This window comes from Dipteris shenzhenensis, chromosome 15, assembly GCF_047967505.1.
Source record: "Dipteris shenzhenensis isolate YYH24624 ecotype China chromosome 15, Dip_SZ_1.0, whole genome shotgun sequence".
NCBI classification, from domain to species: Eukaryota; Viridiplantae; Streptophyta; class Polypodiopsida; order Gleicheniales; family Dipteridaceae; genus Dipteris; species Dipteris shenzhenensis.
In genome coordinates, this window is record NC_141610.1 from 53,701,883 (window position 1) to 53,716,190 (window position 14,308).

Here is a 14,308-nt window from a genome sequence, read left to right on the forward strand (position 1 = left end):
TGATACAGTATGGTATGCATGCATATCCACATAGTTTGCCAATCACGGTATTCAGATGGACCGGCTTCCCCCCTTTCAATACAGCATGCATGCACCACCCGAGTTGATCCCACATGATGACATTAATTGTATCATACGGTTAGATCTAATCCAGCTCCATACATCTCGGACTTGGGGGGGAGACCAGAAGCTCCCCACCAAGTCTAGTTCTATCGCGACCACTGCTTGAGACAGGGAGGGCTGCATGTATACCCAGAGAGCCGCACATCTGCATATTATGCACACTGGACGAGGTCGAGACAGAGGAGCATTTTCTATGTGTCTGCTCAGCCTACTACGAGATCTAAGGATGATACCACTACCTCTTTTAGGAGGGTCATGGCTTTGGTCCACTTTCACGATTGATCCAATTCCATGGCCATGTCTGCATTGAGATCTATCTGCTTGAGATGCGATGACACAGAGGTACGCTATTGTGATGAATCAGAGAGCAGCAGGAGGCGACCATACCATAGGCTACTGACGCAGACCAGCACAGAGACGTGTCAGATTACTAGACGTTTGAGTCAGGTCCAAGAAATAGCAAAGTGGGGGAGGAAGAGATAGCTGATATGAGGGCAGCATGGATCAGTAGAGAGAGACGACATGACGCTCCCAAGTGAGGGCCGCAAAGACCTCACCCAACATGAAGAGGGACTAAAGCACATACAATCAAGGTCGGCCTATCTCAGCCCTCCTCAAAGGGGACCGCCATAGACGAGGTGTCACTCTTGAGATAGCCCACCGGAACTAGAGATCGAGGAGACCACGTCCTCTACTCGCAACGCGAGACAACAAGACAGACATAGATCCGATATATCCTCGCAGCTCACCGGAGAGCTACCACGGTGCCAAGCTTCATATTCTGATTCATTCATTTATGATGTGCGCGAGAGTGCATGCAGGCATGTATGGGCTTTTAAAAGCACATGTGCATGGGCAAGGGGTAATGTGATGATGTTTATTTCTTTTTTGTTGTTTGTTTGATACCAAAGTAGGACGCTAGACAAGAATCTGTTTAGGAGGGAGAGAGAGAGAGAGAGAGAGAGAGAGAGAGAGAGAGAATAACGTCTGCGATAGGCCTCGCGGGCCTATGAGACAAAGTGTGAACCCAAGAAGTACCTCATACAAGCCACTGAGGGCTGAAGCAAAGGGTTCACTAAGACCCTTGCTGAGAACTGAGAACTCAGAACTCAGAACTGAAAAACTGAAAAACTGAAAAACTGAAAGAAAAAGCTAAAATGCTAACACGCTCAGCTAGTGAGCAAAGCAAAATACTAGAGTAGCGAAGTAACAAAAGCGTGTCAGGTGCTCAGGGCTAAAAGCACTCCTAGTACGTGCTCAGGTTCCATATATCCAGGTGTCTCCTCGATCTTTGGATCTGGTGGGCTACATAAAGGGTGATGCCTCATCTCTGGCGGTCGCCTCTGAGAAGGGATGAGATAGGCTGGACCTCGATCGTGCATACTTTTGGCTCTCTCCCTATCGCAGGTGGAGTGTGTGTCACTCGTCTAACCGCATCCTGGTGGACAGTCCTTCTACTGATCCATCAGAGAAGAAGAAGAAGAAGAAGAAGAAGAAGAATATATTATCGTCCTCTGAAGAGAGAGAGAGAGAGAGAAAGAGAGGATCAGAGAGAGAGAGAGAGAGAGAGAGAGAGATGGATTAACGTCTTCAGGATACGTCAACGGGCCTATGAGGCAAAGTACCATCAACAGAATAGCTCATACAAGCCGCCATGAGCTGAAGCAAAGGGCTCGCTAAGGACCTTGCTGAATGCTAAACAAAAATAATGATCTCAAAAACTAAGAGAGACTCGGGAGGCCTTGCAGGCCTATGAGACAAAGTACACCAAGCGAAAAAAGCTCATACAAGTCTGAAGGGCTGAAGCAAAGGGCACGCTAGGGCCCTTGCTGAGTACTATGATAAGCTAAACTAAAGCTAAAGAGCTCAAACGAAACTCAATACATTCTAAATGCTTTTAGAATCAGGATAAGACCACGAACCTGAACCTCACACGTTTCAAATCTTTTCCCCCACCAGGTAGGGTGATAAATGTTATATATACTCCAGGGTCGTCTTGCTCTACCCACTCCGTCTCTTTATGATGCACCACAAAGTGTCCATTAGGCGTTGATGAAGCACTGCCCCATTTTGCAGCATCTCTAAACTGATCATGTCCTTCTGTTCTAGGTGTCACTTGATTTGTTAGGAGTCGTGGTGGTAAATGTAGAGCACCACTAGGTGTTGCATAAGGGCTTGTTGCACCATTGGCTTCCATATCTCTAACAATTCGGATAGTTTGAGTTGAGACCTTTTCAAAATCAACGAGCTGAGCTCCATTTTCTCGTACCACTGGACTCTTTAAATTAGCTGATGCATTGACCCCACTTGGAAGAGAAAATTGAGATGAGAGAGATGAATCAATCCCATTGTGACTGTACATCCTGGTGGGCATCTTAGCTGCCATACCTTTTAGCTGTAAAAAGGACACAGGATCAGATTCAGCTTACTAAAACATAAAGTTACCACCAGTTTCAAAGTGTGCCACCTTACCAATATTTACCATAAAAATCCAATCAAGTTTCCATTGAATTTAGATCATAAGAACAATATGTTTTGATATCACAACATTGAGATGCAACAATGTTAACAGCATTACATACGTGATGCATCACATGTAACTGTATAAGCCTGACAATTTTCCATATGGTCAAAGGCATGTGATTAAACGATAATCCAATGAGCACAATCCAGTACCAAAATTTGGAGAATGCACCCTCACTGTATGAAGTTATTATTGAAAGGCACAAATAAATGTACTTCTGAAAGCTTATGCGGAAACAATTCCCAAACACAAACTTTGAAGATCGATTTTTCAAAGAAGAACAATCACACTCCTATTTGCAAAGCCAATAAGATTGAGCCAAAGAGTGTGTGGCTATCTCATTCACATTCAAAAACTTACACTTCCTTGCTGCACACCATGAGATACCAATTCTACAATGCAATCAACATCTGGAAAAAAATCAGCAATTTTGCTAAGCTCAAATCTTCGTAATTTAAATGAAAGCAATAACATCACATAGCTGTCTACTGTCATGGCTCTCCCCATACCGACAACATGCATGACTCCCCTGAGTTTGCTGATGATGTACAGACAAAAGTCAATCAAAGTCTTGATTAAACACAAGAGTACCAGGAAATGCCAAAGCAGATAAAGGTTCCAAAGAAAGGGAGAAATTGGTTTGCAGCCAACCATAGCACCAACCAGTCATATTGTGTGCACGCATGCACCTGTGCACACGTGTGTAGAGGGGTGATTAACCAACAAAGTGAGTCAGCCACCTTGACCAAAACGAACAGGTCTACGGAAGCCATCAGACACGTTCAATCCCAGGGAGGGTAAATGGAGGCAGGTGCAACAGCTGAAAGCACACTTAGCTTGGTGCCGAAGTCCATGTTCTAGATAGTCATACACATAAGTATGTTAACGTATGTATCTCTGTGATACATCAAGACCAGTGCATATTTCAGATGATATATAAAAGTACCAATAGGAGCTCCTGCTGCACTCCTTCCCCTATCAAGTCAATGTGCAGCTCATAGCACGAATCACATACTTGGATCAACACATACTTGGATCACAATGGATTCATAGCTTCAAGGAATCTCTAGGACACTTTGAGAAGCTAACAAGACTTTTCAAGTCATGCTTTCTCAAATGAGAGGTAAGCAGTACTCATGCTTCATTACAATGGAGCAATTACAAATGCACAGCAGAATATAGACAAAGAAGTACATGAACATTATAAGGACAGTGATCCCTTAAAAGCACGGGCACGATAGCATGTATCCCTGTTTCACACATTGGAGTTACGGCCAGCATTGCTTAGAACAGCCACAAACACTGATCTGTCCTCCTCAATGACACTCTTGAGTGTGAGTATGTGATCCATAGTCCCATGGTCTCGCCTAAAACCGGCCTGACCCTTTGCTCTGAGCCCTCTCATCTCTGCGAACAGGCTGACCAATGCATCCAATACAACTGCATAGATCTTCGACATCACATGTCCAATCATGATAGTCCTATAGTTACTCGGGTGCATGGGATCCCCTACCTTGTGGATGGGGGTGATGGTGTTGAGTGTCCAAGTGCGGGGGAAGCCAAGGCAAACAGCGTCATTGAATAGCTTTGCTAGGATCGGGGCTAACGTGTCGATCCCATATGCGATAAACTCAGTGCATAGCCCCTCGTGATCCTTAGCTCGGCCATTGTGCAGTTTCAATGTCACATCCTTGACTCCCCCTCTGGTGAACAACGTGCAAGTGGTGGGACGAGGTGTGTGTATGAGGTCTGGAGTGGGCTGGTGTGGGACATCATATAGATGGTGTGCATACATGTGCCAGACTCTCGTGTCGGTGAGGGGTGATGGGGACCTACGCTCAAGGAATCTCCGCCAAAAATCCTTAGAGTTGTTGCTGTACAAGATGTGTAGCAGCTCCTCATCATTTTGACAAAGAAAAGCCTGCTTCTTCCGACGTACGAGACGTTGGTACTTGCGCACCGTGTCTGGTGTGTTCGGGAGGTGAATAATATTTTGTGTTCCCTTGGCCCTTATCCCAATTGCCTTACTTAATTTAAGCAATCAATGATCATTTTCAATATAGTATGCATTTCTTTAATTTTTTTCCCCGATTAAATCAATTGCTTTATTCTAACTAATTTATTATTTTTCAATTACTGTAGTTAAATTGCTTTAATCTTTCTATCATTGAAGGGAGTGATTCAACCCCCTTCAAGTACTTATGGTATTTTTAAATTTACTTGTGAATCTAGACGGTTGTCTATGTTGCTAGGTATAGCAGATACAGGCAGATACAGGCATTAGCTGTCTACCCATTTGAAACGATGATGTTTAAACACCTTGTTTTTCTTGGATGGTGGCAGGTAAGTAGACCCTGAGCTCGGAGCCTGGACTACGTGACGAATTCGACACTTTTGTACTATTTCTTTGGTTAAAGTTTGCAAGCTCCCACTTAGTCCCAATGGCATTCTTGCCAGGAGGTAAGTCACACAACTCCCAATGTTATTCTAATGGATAGAATCCAAAGTAGTTTGCATAGCCTGCATCCAACATTCATTTTAAAAGGCATCCTTATGGCATAATGGCTCTTCATTGCATGATAGCAACCAATGCAAAAACAACTAAATTTGCATGTTCTTACCGGACAACGACTCTAGTGCCAGATGGCAAAGGAGCATCTTGTTTGCTGTCTTTTAGAGTGTCAAGGAGCCAACGGGGTATCCTTTTGGGCTACCGTCTTTCAGCTCTCTCTTGATCAATAGCCCTGTGCACAATATCCTGCCTGATCAATCTGAGGCATATCAAGCTGTAAATCATGCTGAATTTCAGATTGCACATGTGGCTCTAAGTGACCAATAGAGGAAGGAGGAGCAGCCTCACTCGTGACATCATCATGGGAGTCTGACAGAAAGAAAGAAAGAAAGTTTATTAAAGTCTTTGAAAGATCGATGGATCTATGAGACTGTGAAAAACTTGATACAATGAGCTGTGGTAGTGGAGCTACTAAACGAGCATCCATACCAATGCAGAATGCAAAAAATGCAAAATGACAGTACTAAATCCTAAGTACAACATAGTCATATCTCGACTATATATATCAATCTTAGCATCATCGTCGACATCATCATAACCATCATCATCATCATCATCAACAGCAGCAGGACATCAGGATGGATGAGGCTATGGAAGTGGAGGCATGAGGTCAGCAATAGAGCGTTGTCGCCCCCCCCCCATGGGTGCAATCCTAGTACATCTCTTGGTCGTAGCTCTGCGTCTGACCAGGGCCACTGTGACCCCCGTCGGTCGAGCTCCGATCCTAAACAAGGAGGGGATGTCCCCAAGTATGATCTAAGAGTCAACCCTCTGTCTAAGCTGTCGGGTCACAGGCTCTGGGTCACGGTCATGTCAAGGCCTCACCTCATGGGGGTCTATGTGGTCTAGCTAAAAGAACTCCATGATAGAGGTCTGAGAGGTATCAGTCGAGAAAGAAGTCTGCTCATGTCTCCGTGCTCAAAGTATCCTATCGCGGTGTCTGAGCACTTCATGAATGAAACCAGCCAAACATCACTGGTCTGGGTAGGAGAGGAAACGGGTCAAAACTCCATAACTATCTCTGAAGAGGCAGTAGAAACACCCTCGGATCTCATAGTAGACAGGACACCTGAAGAGGAAATGCTCCTCTGTCTCAACCTCCTGCATGTCACATAGTGTGCATATGTGCCTCTCCCTGGGTAACCGCTCTGCTCTGCCACTCTCAATATGAAATCTGTGTGAAGAGACCCGGAACTGCCCAAGAGATTCTCAGCGAGGGGGGTAGGTGAATCTACGTGTATCCTGGTGGATCAATGAAACCCTCCGCTGTGATATGTAAGAAGTGATCTCTGTAGAAGCCCAGCTTCACTGGAAGATCACTTAGGCCCAACCAAGTCCGGAATGTGTGTAGCTGTAGTAGATCCTCACAGATAACCTAGTTGACCTCGTGTAATAGGAGGGGAGAAAAAGGAGCATCCATGTTGTACTGGAAAGGAGGCAGTCTGTCCATATGGAGCTCTAGTCCTACAAACCATCTCTCTGTGCATGCATACCAACACCTCTGGTCCGCCCTGCTGCAAGTGCCATAGAAGAGGACAGTGCTAGCCATGGTATCCTGCTACGCCCGAATGTGTAATCCCCATACTTCCTGACTCGGTACAGATACGTAATGACCTGGAATGCCACCTGAGAAACTGAAAATTGAATATCAGGTCGTGTATTGCAGAGATAAATGAGGCATCCAACAGCCTGACTGTAGAGTGTGACATCAATTGATTCACCCGCATCATGCATTGTAAGCTTCATCAACCCCAACTCCATGGGAGTGGACATAGGCTTGCAATCATGCATGTTGAATCTCTCCAAGAGTTTTTGAACATACTTGGACTGAGACATAACAATGCCACATTTCTCTTGAAGATCATCCAGTTTCAGCAGCTTATTCTCTTGGGGTTCCCACCCGAAGGGATCAGTAAGTCAGTGCAGTTAAGTAAAATGGATCTTTCATTCGTCCAATAGCTTTATCATGTCCAGTCAGTTCTTTTGGGTCTCCCACCTAGGGAGCTCAGTCAGCTGGATCATTTTTATTAGGGAAGCATACAGTCTTCACAGTCATATGTGATGGGTCTTCCATCGTTGGAAACATCTTAGGCCCATTGGCAGTTGCAGTAGATGAGCCTCTTGGGTACACCACTTCAGGGGGCTGTCTCATTTCCCCAGTTAGTTGTCTTGGGGCTTTCTCCCAAGGGGGCATCCTAGTTGCAGCAGTCAGTTGTGATGGGTCTTCCAACCATCATGCCTCATTCAGTTCCTAAGGGTCTTCCACATGTGGAGCTTAGTTGGCAGCAGTTGCAGTACCAGTCAGTAGAGCGGTTGACGACACCTTACCATTATTGTTTCCTTCACTGTGGGAGGTTAGTAATATACTTCCCTCTTCATTAGATCTCGAGCCACCAAGAGTAGCAATGAGCAGTGTCCTCACCGTCAGCTCCCTTGGTGTGGGGAGTAGTTCGGTCGATTTATCGGAGGTGTGTTCATCAGTCAGGTCCCTCTCTCCATTCCTCCGAGAGGCATACTCAGTTCTAGGTAGTTCTTTGTCTTTTCGAGGAGCATCCATCTCTCAATTCTTTTGAGATGCAGCTACTTTATTCGAAGTGTTCTTAGCAGTTCGAGACATCTCACAACCCTTTCAAGCAGCATCCCAGTCAATACTGTCAATAGATCCAGTAGAGGGGTGCTTAGCAGCTCCTCCATTCGTTCAGGCAGCATCTTCTTCAGCCCATTCATTAGAGGAATGCTTATCAGTCCCCGCCATTCCTCAGCCCCATTAGGACATAGCCGCAGTTACAACTGCTCTCGGTATCACTCAGGTTCTTTGGGATGTATTTACATCTATAGTTCCAGATTCCAAGTGGACGGCATAGCTTTAATCTTTAGGAGCGATCACTCCAGAAGAGGAGGCAGGTGTATTCCAGCTTTCTCTCACAGCATTCATGCAGACAACAATACCTCAGTATCCAGGAGTGCATTTGAGTATTCATGAGTTTTCGGGTGTTCACTTTTGGTTGCCTAGTCGCAATGACATCATCGTCACCCCAACAATTCATGGAGTACCACACCAGTAGTTCTATGTGGGTGGTTCTTCCACAGTGGAGAGGGTGGATGCCAGTGGTTGGTAGCCAGTATCTTCTAGAGCTCAGTGCATTTGCTTCATCAGCCCAGTCAGTCCTGAACGGCTCGTCAGGACAACATGCACTTCATATCTTCAAGCGCCTATCAGAGTGCCATACCACCCATTGATCACGAGTTCATAGTAGTACCGTGGTGGGATGATTGGACACAAAAGTTTGGCTTCCAGTCTTCTCGATAGTACCGATTCTCAAGAATTTTGATTGAGCCGTCGTGTTATCATAGCAGAGCATTCTCTGCTTATCTTTTTGGAGTAGTGCCAGCTCAGTACCAATGCCAGTCTCGATAGTACCGATTCTCAAGAATTTTGATTGAGCCGTCGTGTTATCATAGCAGAGCATTCTCTGCTTATCTTTTTGGAGTAGTGCCAGCTCAGTACCAATGCCAGACTGTTATTCCCCATTTCTTTGGGAGGATAGTCAAGTTTCGAGCGGCAGTTAGTGGTCATCACGATCACGCTTGGCACCTAGGTTCATTCAGTGCCTTAGCATCTATTGCCATCCAAAATTTAAGCAGGAGGGAATTCCACATGCATCCGTGTGCATTGTGACACGTTCAGACCCAATATGTTTTGTTGTATGCCATTGCCCCTTTGTGAGCCCTAGTCCAGGGACATCGGCAAAGTGTTGCAAGGTATCCACCTAGCAACAAGTTCAGTAGAGGGCAATGTCACATGTACCAATGCCATGCAGCGGTGGCCGTGAGACCTAGCTGCATTGTCAGGTATTCACAGCATATCTTATAGCATTTGGGCAAGAACTCAGTACCTTTTGAGGGCCTTCCAGCAACCCAGTGAAGGGGCAGCCAGGTCACCCCTGGTCAGCAGGCTTTGCTTACCAGGTTGGGTCGGTTGACCCGCCCAGTAACGACCTAGACTGCTAGTCGGGCAGCCTAAAGGGCCAGTTTTGGGCCTTTTAAGGGGCTGCTTCAGACTTATTTTGACATTCAGTACCATCCTTCCTCCAGCCTCAGCTCCCGCCATTTGCCATGCCAATCCAGCTCCGAAGGCAGCTGGACAGCAGCCCCTTCAGATCACGATTGAAGGCGGCACCTACACGGAGCCTACAACAGGGTTTGGGAGAGCAACACGGTTGAGGTTGGGTAGTCTGTTTCAGCAGCATAGGTCGTTCTCCCGCAGTCGCAATTAAGGGGAGTTCTTCATATTAGTTTTGTATCCTGGTTTGGCACTCATGTACAGGCAGTAGTTAGGGCGTTTATGCCAGCATCATAAAATAAAGCAGTGTACAATAGGTAGGAAGATCTCGTGTCTTTTATGCTTGAGTTCTCCTTCTTCATGCATCTATTTCCGCACATGTTACATTTGTGTCATCCATATAGGGACACTAGTTCTGAATCTAAGAGCTCATACGTCTACTAGTTTGGGAAGCAAGGAGTAGAGATGAGATCCCAAAGGGGTGAAAGCAGGCACCACTCCTCTCCCACTTTTGGTAGTGATAATGACCAGTGCCTCAAGCAACTCCTAATTTGTAAAATGATCCTTCAAGGTGCCCACAACCTAGAATGTGATTATAGAGGGCTCATTTGCTCAAATCTTGAATATGGTAGCCTTCCCTTGCAAGGTTAACTCCTCTTTGAAGTGTTCATGCAAAAGGGAGAGGTAATGCCTTCGCAAGTTCAAATTTGCTTGATAGTCACTTCCATTGCTCTTGGTAGAGTCTCTTAGGTATGTAAATGCCTTCTTGAGGCCCTTCCCCTATTCATTCAAAAGCATCCAATTTGATCTATACATTAATCATTAGGGGAATTTTGGACTAAAAAAGGGTCTCATAAGGAGTGGATTAGCAAAATGGATTAAGAACTAACAAGGCCTATAAAGGGTCCCATCACTCCCATATGGGGAGAAAAGTACATCTCCCTAGGCCCTTAGTGGTCCCCAAGAGTGCACCTCCCTCTCCCACTTGGAGGGGACTCTCACCCTACCCCCACTCCCAAAAAGTTAACTCGCTTTACAACCAGGAATAGGGGGCTCTTGCCCTGGGCCTCGGCTCTGCGGTCTCCCTAGGGCTTGTTGGTCGTGGTGTTTGGCTGGAAACCAAAAAGGGCCATGCTTTGACGAGTACATGAGTCAATGAGAACTCATCCATTTGCAAAGTAATCAAATGTGGGCTGTTTCCAATTGACGCTATCCTAGTTAGAACTCAACTCAAATCTGGCAGACTACTAGTGCAAGACATGATTGTCCAATCTGTCGTGCCAAACCAATCGCTCACATGGTCCACAGATTTACAAGCAACATCAAATGGAAGAGACCATGAGTTCATGTCTTAGGGCAAAAGCAAAAAAAGGGTAACTTGGGACAGGATAGTCTCACTATCCATATTTCCATTATTCTTAGAGTACGGTTATTTCCATCTTAGGAGGGTGATGGTAGGTACTAGGAACTTGCGGAATTTCAAGATCTTTTACATGTTTGTAGGGTTCATAATTTTCCAATAATAGGTGCAAATAGGATGCAAATGCTTGCATTTTTACACGTTTGAGTTTGGAACATACACATTACTAAATTGAGGTTATGTTTGTAGTTTTGAGCCACGGGAACAAATTCCTCTGCGTATAATCAACCTTACAATTGTTTGGAATAACATTTGATCGTGAATTTGTAGGCATTTTTTTGTTTTCATGCATTTTTGGTTAATGATGTTTGAGGAAGGTAACATTAATAATCTTCATGATTTTGGGGAAGGTAACATTTAATGGTCTAACTTTAAGGCTTTATTAGTTAGCACTCATTATACAATTAATGACATAAGGATTCTTTAATAAACTAAGATGTCTTAGAAACAAGCATCTTAAGACTTTTGTTCCTATGAGTCCTTTTCATACCACACAAGTAATTTAGGTTGGCTATAACATACATAGTAGTAATATGCTTTATGTAGGACGGGCTTTTACTCGTTTTCAAGGAGATGTTAGGGAATCTAGAAAAGTACTTAAGAAGAATTCCTTGGTTGAGAATTCAAAACCCTTATGTGCGGCAATGGCAAAATCTGGTTTCGAATCTTTTCGTTGCTTTCCTATTTAGCATATAGAGGGCCATTTTAATAATGCCAAGTATTTTTACAAGGTTGCTCAACCTCGTGAATTGTTTTGGATGAGGTTTTAATTTGGAAGGAAAATCAACTCATCTTAAGAATAAAAGAATCTCTAAAAAGAACCCTATGATGTGGAGAACTCATACCAAGCCCTTTGGGATTGTCCTAGCTCTCGACCTCATGAATTGTTTTGGATGAGGTTTTAATTTGGAAGGAGAATCAACTCATCTTAAGAATAAAAGAACCTCTAAAAAGAACCCTATGATGTGGAGAACTCATACCAATCCCTTTAACATTCCTCTTTACCAACAGTCATATACCTACGCTTGCATGGAAACAAAAGTTATGTTGTGGGATCGTCCTGGCTATCGTGCAATCTCACATGTTGATCGTGATTTGCTTCCCTCGCTTTCTCTTCCTCCTCTTCTTGTTCCTTTAACTTCCTTAGTTCCAAGAATTTTTACTTCTCAAGACTATAAAAGAAGACTCCTTTACGTAGATCTTTTTCAATTAAAGTTTCTGAAAAATATAATGTCAAAGTCCTCTTCAAACTTCTATATACCTTGGAAAACTTCTCTTTTGAGAATTTGAAACTACATAAGCTCCTTTATATCCACCTTAAAGCTTCGTTGGGATCAATTCTTAGAATAAAATCTTCCTTTCATAGCAAAGAACTCTATCTAAATAAGGAACTCTTGATTTCTATTTTTACTTCTCCTTCTCTTGACAAGGTAAGCTTCAACTCAATTCTGAAGTCTCCCGAAGTAATTGAAGTATGTAAAAACTTTAGGACAAAAGGCTTTCAACTATGTAGAGATAGGTAAAAGGTTTTCAGAGCATTCAAAATCCTCTATCCTTAGAGAACCTTGTTGTTGTAAAGTAAAAGATTCCAAAGCTTTATTGATGCTGATTTAGGACATGTCGTCACATAACAATTTATACTTCAATAAGAGACCTTTTCAATAAAGGCACGGAATTTCGATTGTACTCTTCAAAAGAGTCTTGCCATTTAAAAGCTATTGATAATGGAATTTCAAAGTTTGCTTTTTAAATAGAAGAAAGTTTATGAATTCAAAATATCTTATCATAATGGAAAGGGGATTTTGAAGAAAGTTGCTTTGAAACTAGAAGAAGTTTCTTGAGTTAAAAGCTCAAAGCAAAGTAATTATATTTCTAAAAAAGATGAAACTCTTGTTTGAAGTCATATCTTGTATGGACAAATGCTCCAATAACTTTGTTATTTTTTGCAAAGAGTTTTACTTAGAATGTCTTTTGAGAGAAGTGAACTCGTTTGCCAAAGCTTACGCCCTTGCCTTAGTTTCTCAAAAGGATCCGATCTCAAAACACTAGAGTTTTTGTAAGTCTTCAGGGTTTGTTTGCAATCCAAGTCTCCCTTTTCTTTGTGCTGCTTGGAAGTTTCACAAAATTTCAAAAAAAACCAAGATTTATTGAAGCTTCTTGTAAGGCTACTTTGAGACATGTCTCTGAATGGTAAGCTATTGCTTTAAAGCCATGTTGCCTAGTGTCCATGAACTTTGGAGGGACGTAGGGGCTTAGCACATGGGAAGAAATAGGATGGGAATGGAAAAATGTGGTCCCAGGTGGTCCCATGCATATTTCTATCCTATTTCCATCCCACCATGTGCTAATAGAAAAAGAAGTAGGGCTGGGTTTAGGTGGAAGAGGACACATGGCATCATTTCAATTGTTTATAAGGTTGGGACCACGTGCGGACAAGGACATGTCATCCTTCCATGTTTTGAATCCCTAAAAAAGGGGAACCCATTCTGGTTGCCAGGGTCTAGAGGCCATGTGTTACGCTCAAGTCGAGGTAACATGACCTCGGAAGGGTCAGTCGACATTTCCTTTAAAGGATCAATGTTTGTATTATATTTGTTTGGACTTCATGTAAATGATCAAAAAGGAATAAAGGTCAAGGTCCTTGGTGTGGGTGACATGGCACTAGACTAGGTGGATCTAACGCCAAGGGACCTAAATGCATGAAATGTGCCTAGGGGCAAATGTTTCAAAGATATCCTAAGAGGGGTAAATAATGCATTAAGGAAGGACCCTAAATTCAAGACATGTGGCATACTAGATCCATCTAGGGAGTTTTGGGGCTCGTTGGAATTAAGCAAGCAGAAAGCTTTCACGAAATTATTCTTCTGGATTCAGCAGAGAAGCTTGCTACCACCAAGGTTGGCTGGGAGGATAAACTAAGTGCTTGTGCCCGTGATTCAACGTAAACCTAGAAGAAATCAGTCTTGGATGTTTCATTTGGTATCAGAGCGCAGAATATATTGCGAGCGGTATGGGACTGGCTGGGCGTTTGACGACGGACAGTACGGAGCCCAAACTCTACATAGATGGTAATTTGGCGGTTCGTAAGTCTGGGTAGCGTGGATGAACAGCGCACAACGAGGGCTACTGGGTGGTCACGGAATTAGTTGTCGTAGGTTTGGTGATTGCCGTGGTCTATCAACTTAATGAACAGCTTCAGACCACGACTGTCCACAGTATTTGTGAGTATGCAGACTATCGCGGCAATTTGTTAATAAAAGGGCTGTGTGGTGTCCACATTTGATGACGCATAACACGACGCACCGATGGTATTTTGGTATTACATGTCCACGACGTCAACGAAATTGGAGGATATCCGGATCGCGCACAGTCGCAAGATCATAATGGTACCTTCAGGGCTCCTTGGTATCTCGGAAGGGAGACGTGAAGCGACTTCCGTCGAAGCAGTTTCTGGACACACGCTGGTTTACAGCTAGCTTAGGGCCACGAACCTTGGCTCTTGATATTTGCGTTACATGGAGGTCCTTCAACATTATCGATGCTGGGTGAAAGACCTGCGGACGTGATAAACGATCACGTTTTTTTTTAGTTCCCAATAGATCGTTA

General features: G+C 43.8%; 1 protein-coding gene across 1 annotated transcript in view; it reads right to left on the bottom strand.

Moving 5' to 3' along the window:
- The window catches only part of LOC147893989 (PH, RCC1 and FYVE domains-containing protein 1-like), a 130,317-nt gene that overhangs the window by 20,583 nt on the left and 95,426 nt on the right, over positions 1-14,308 (bottom strand). Inside the window, exon 8 of the mRNA XM_087386597.1 lies at positions 2,046-2,518. Coding sequence (XP_087242723.1) covers positions 2,046-2,518 — 473 coding nt within the window. The remainder of the gene's footprint in view (positions 1-2,045; positions 2,519-14,308) is intronic.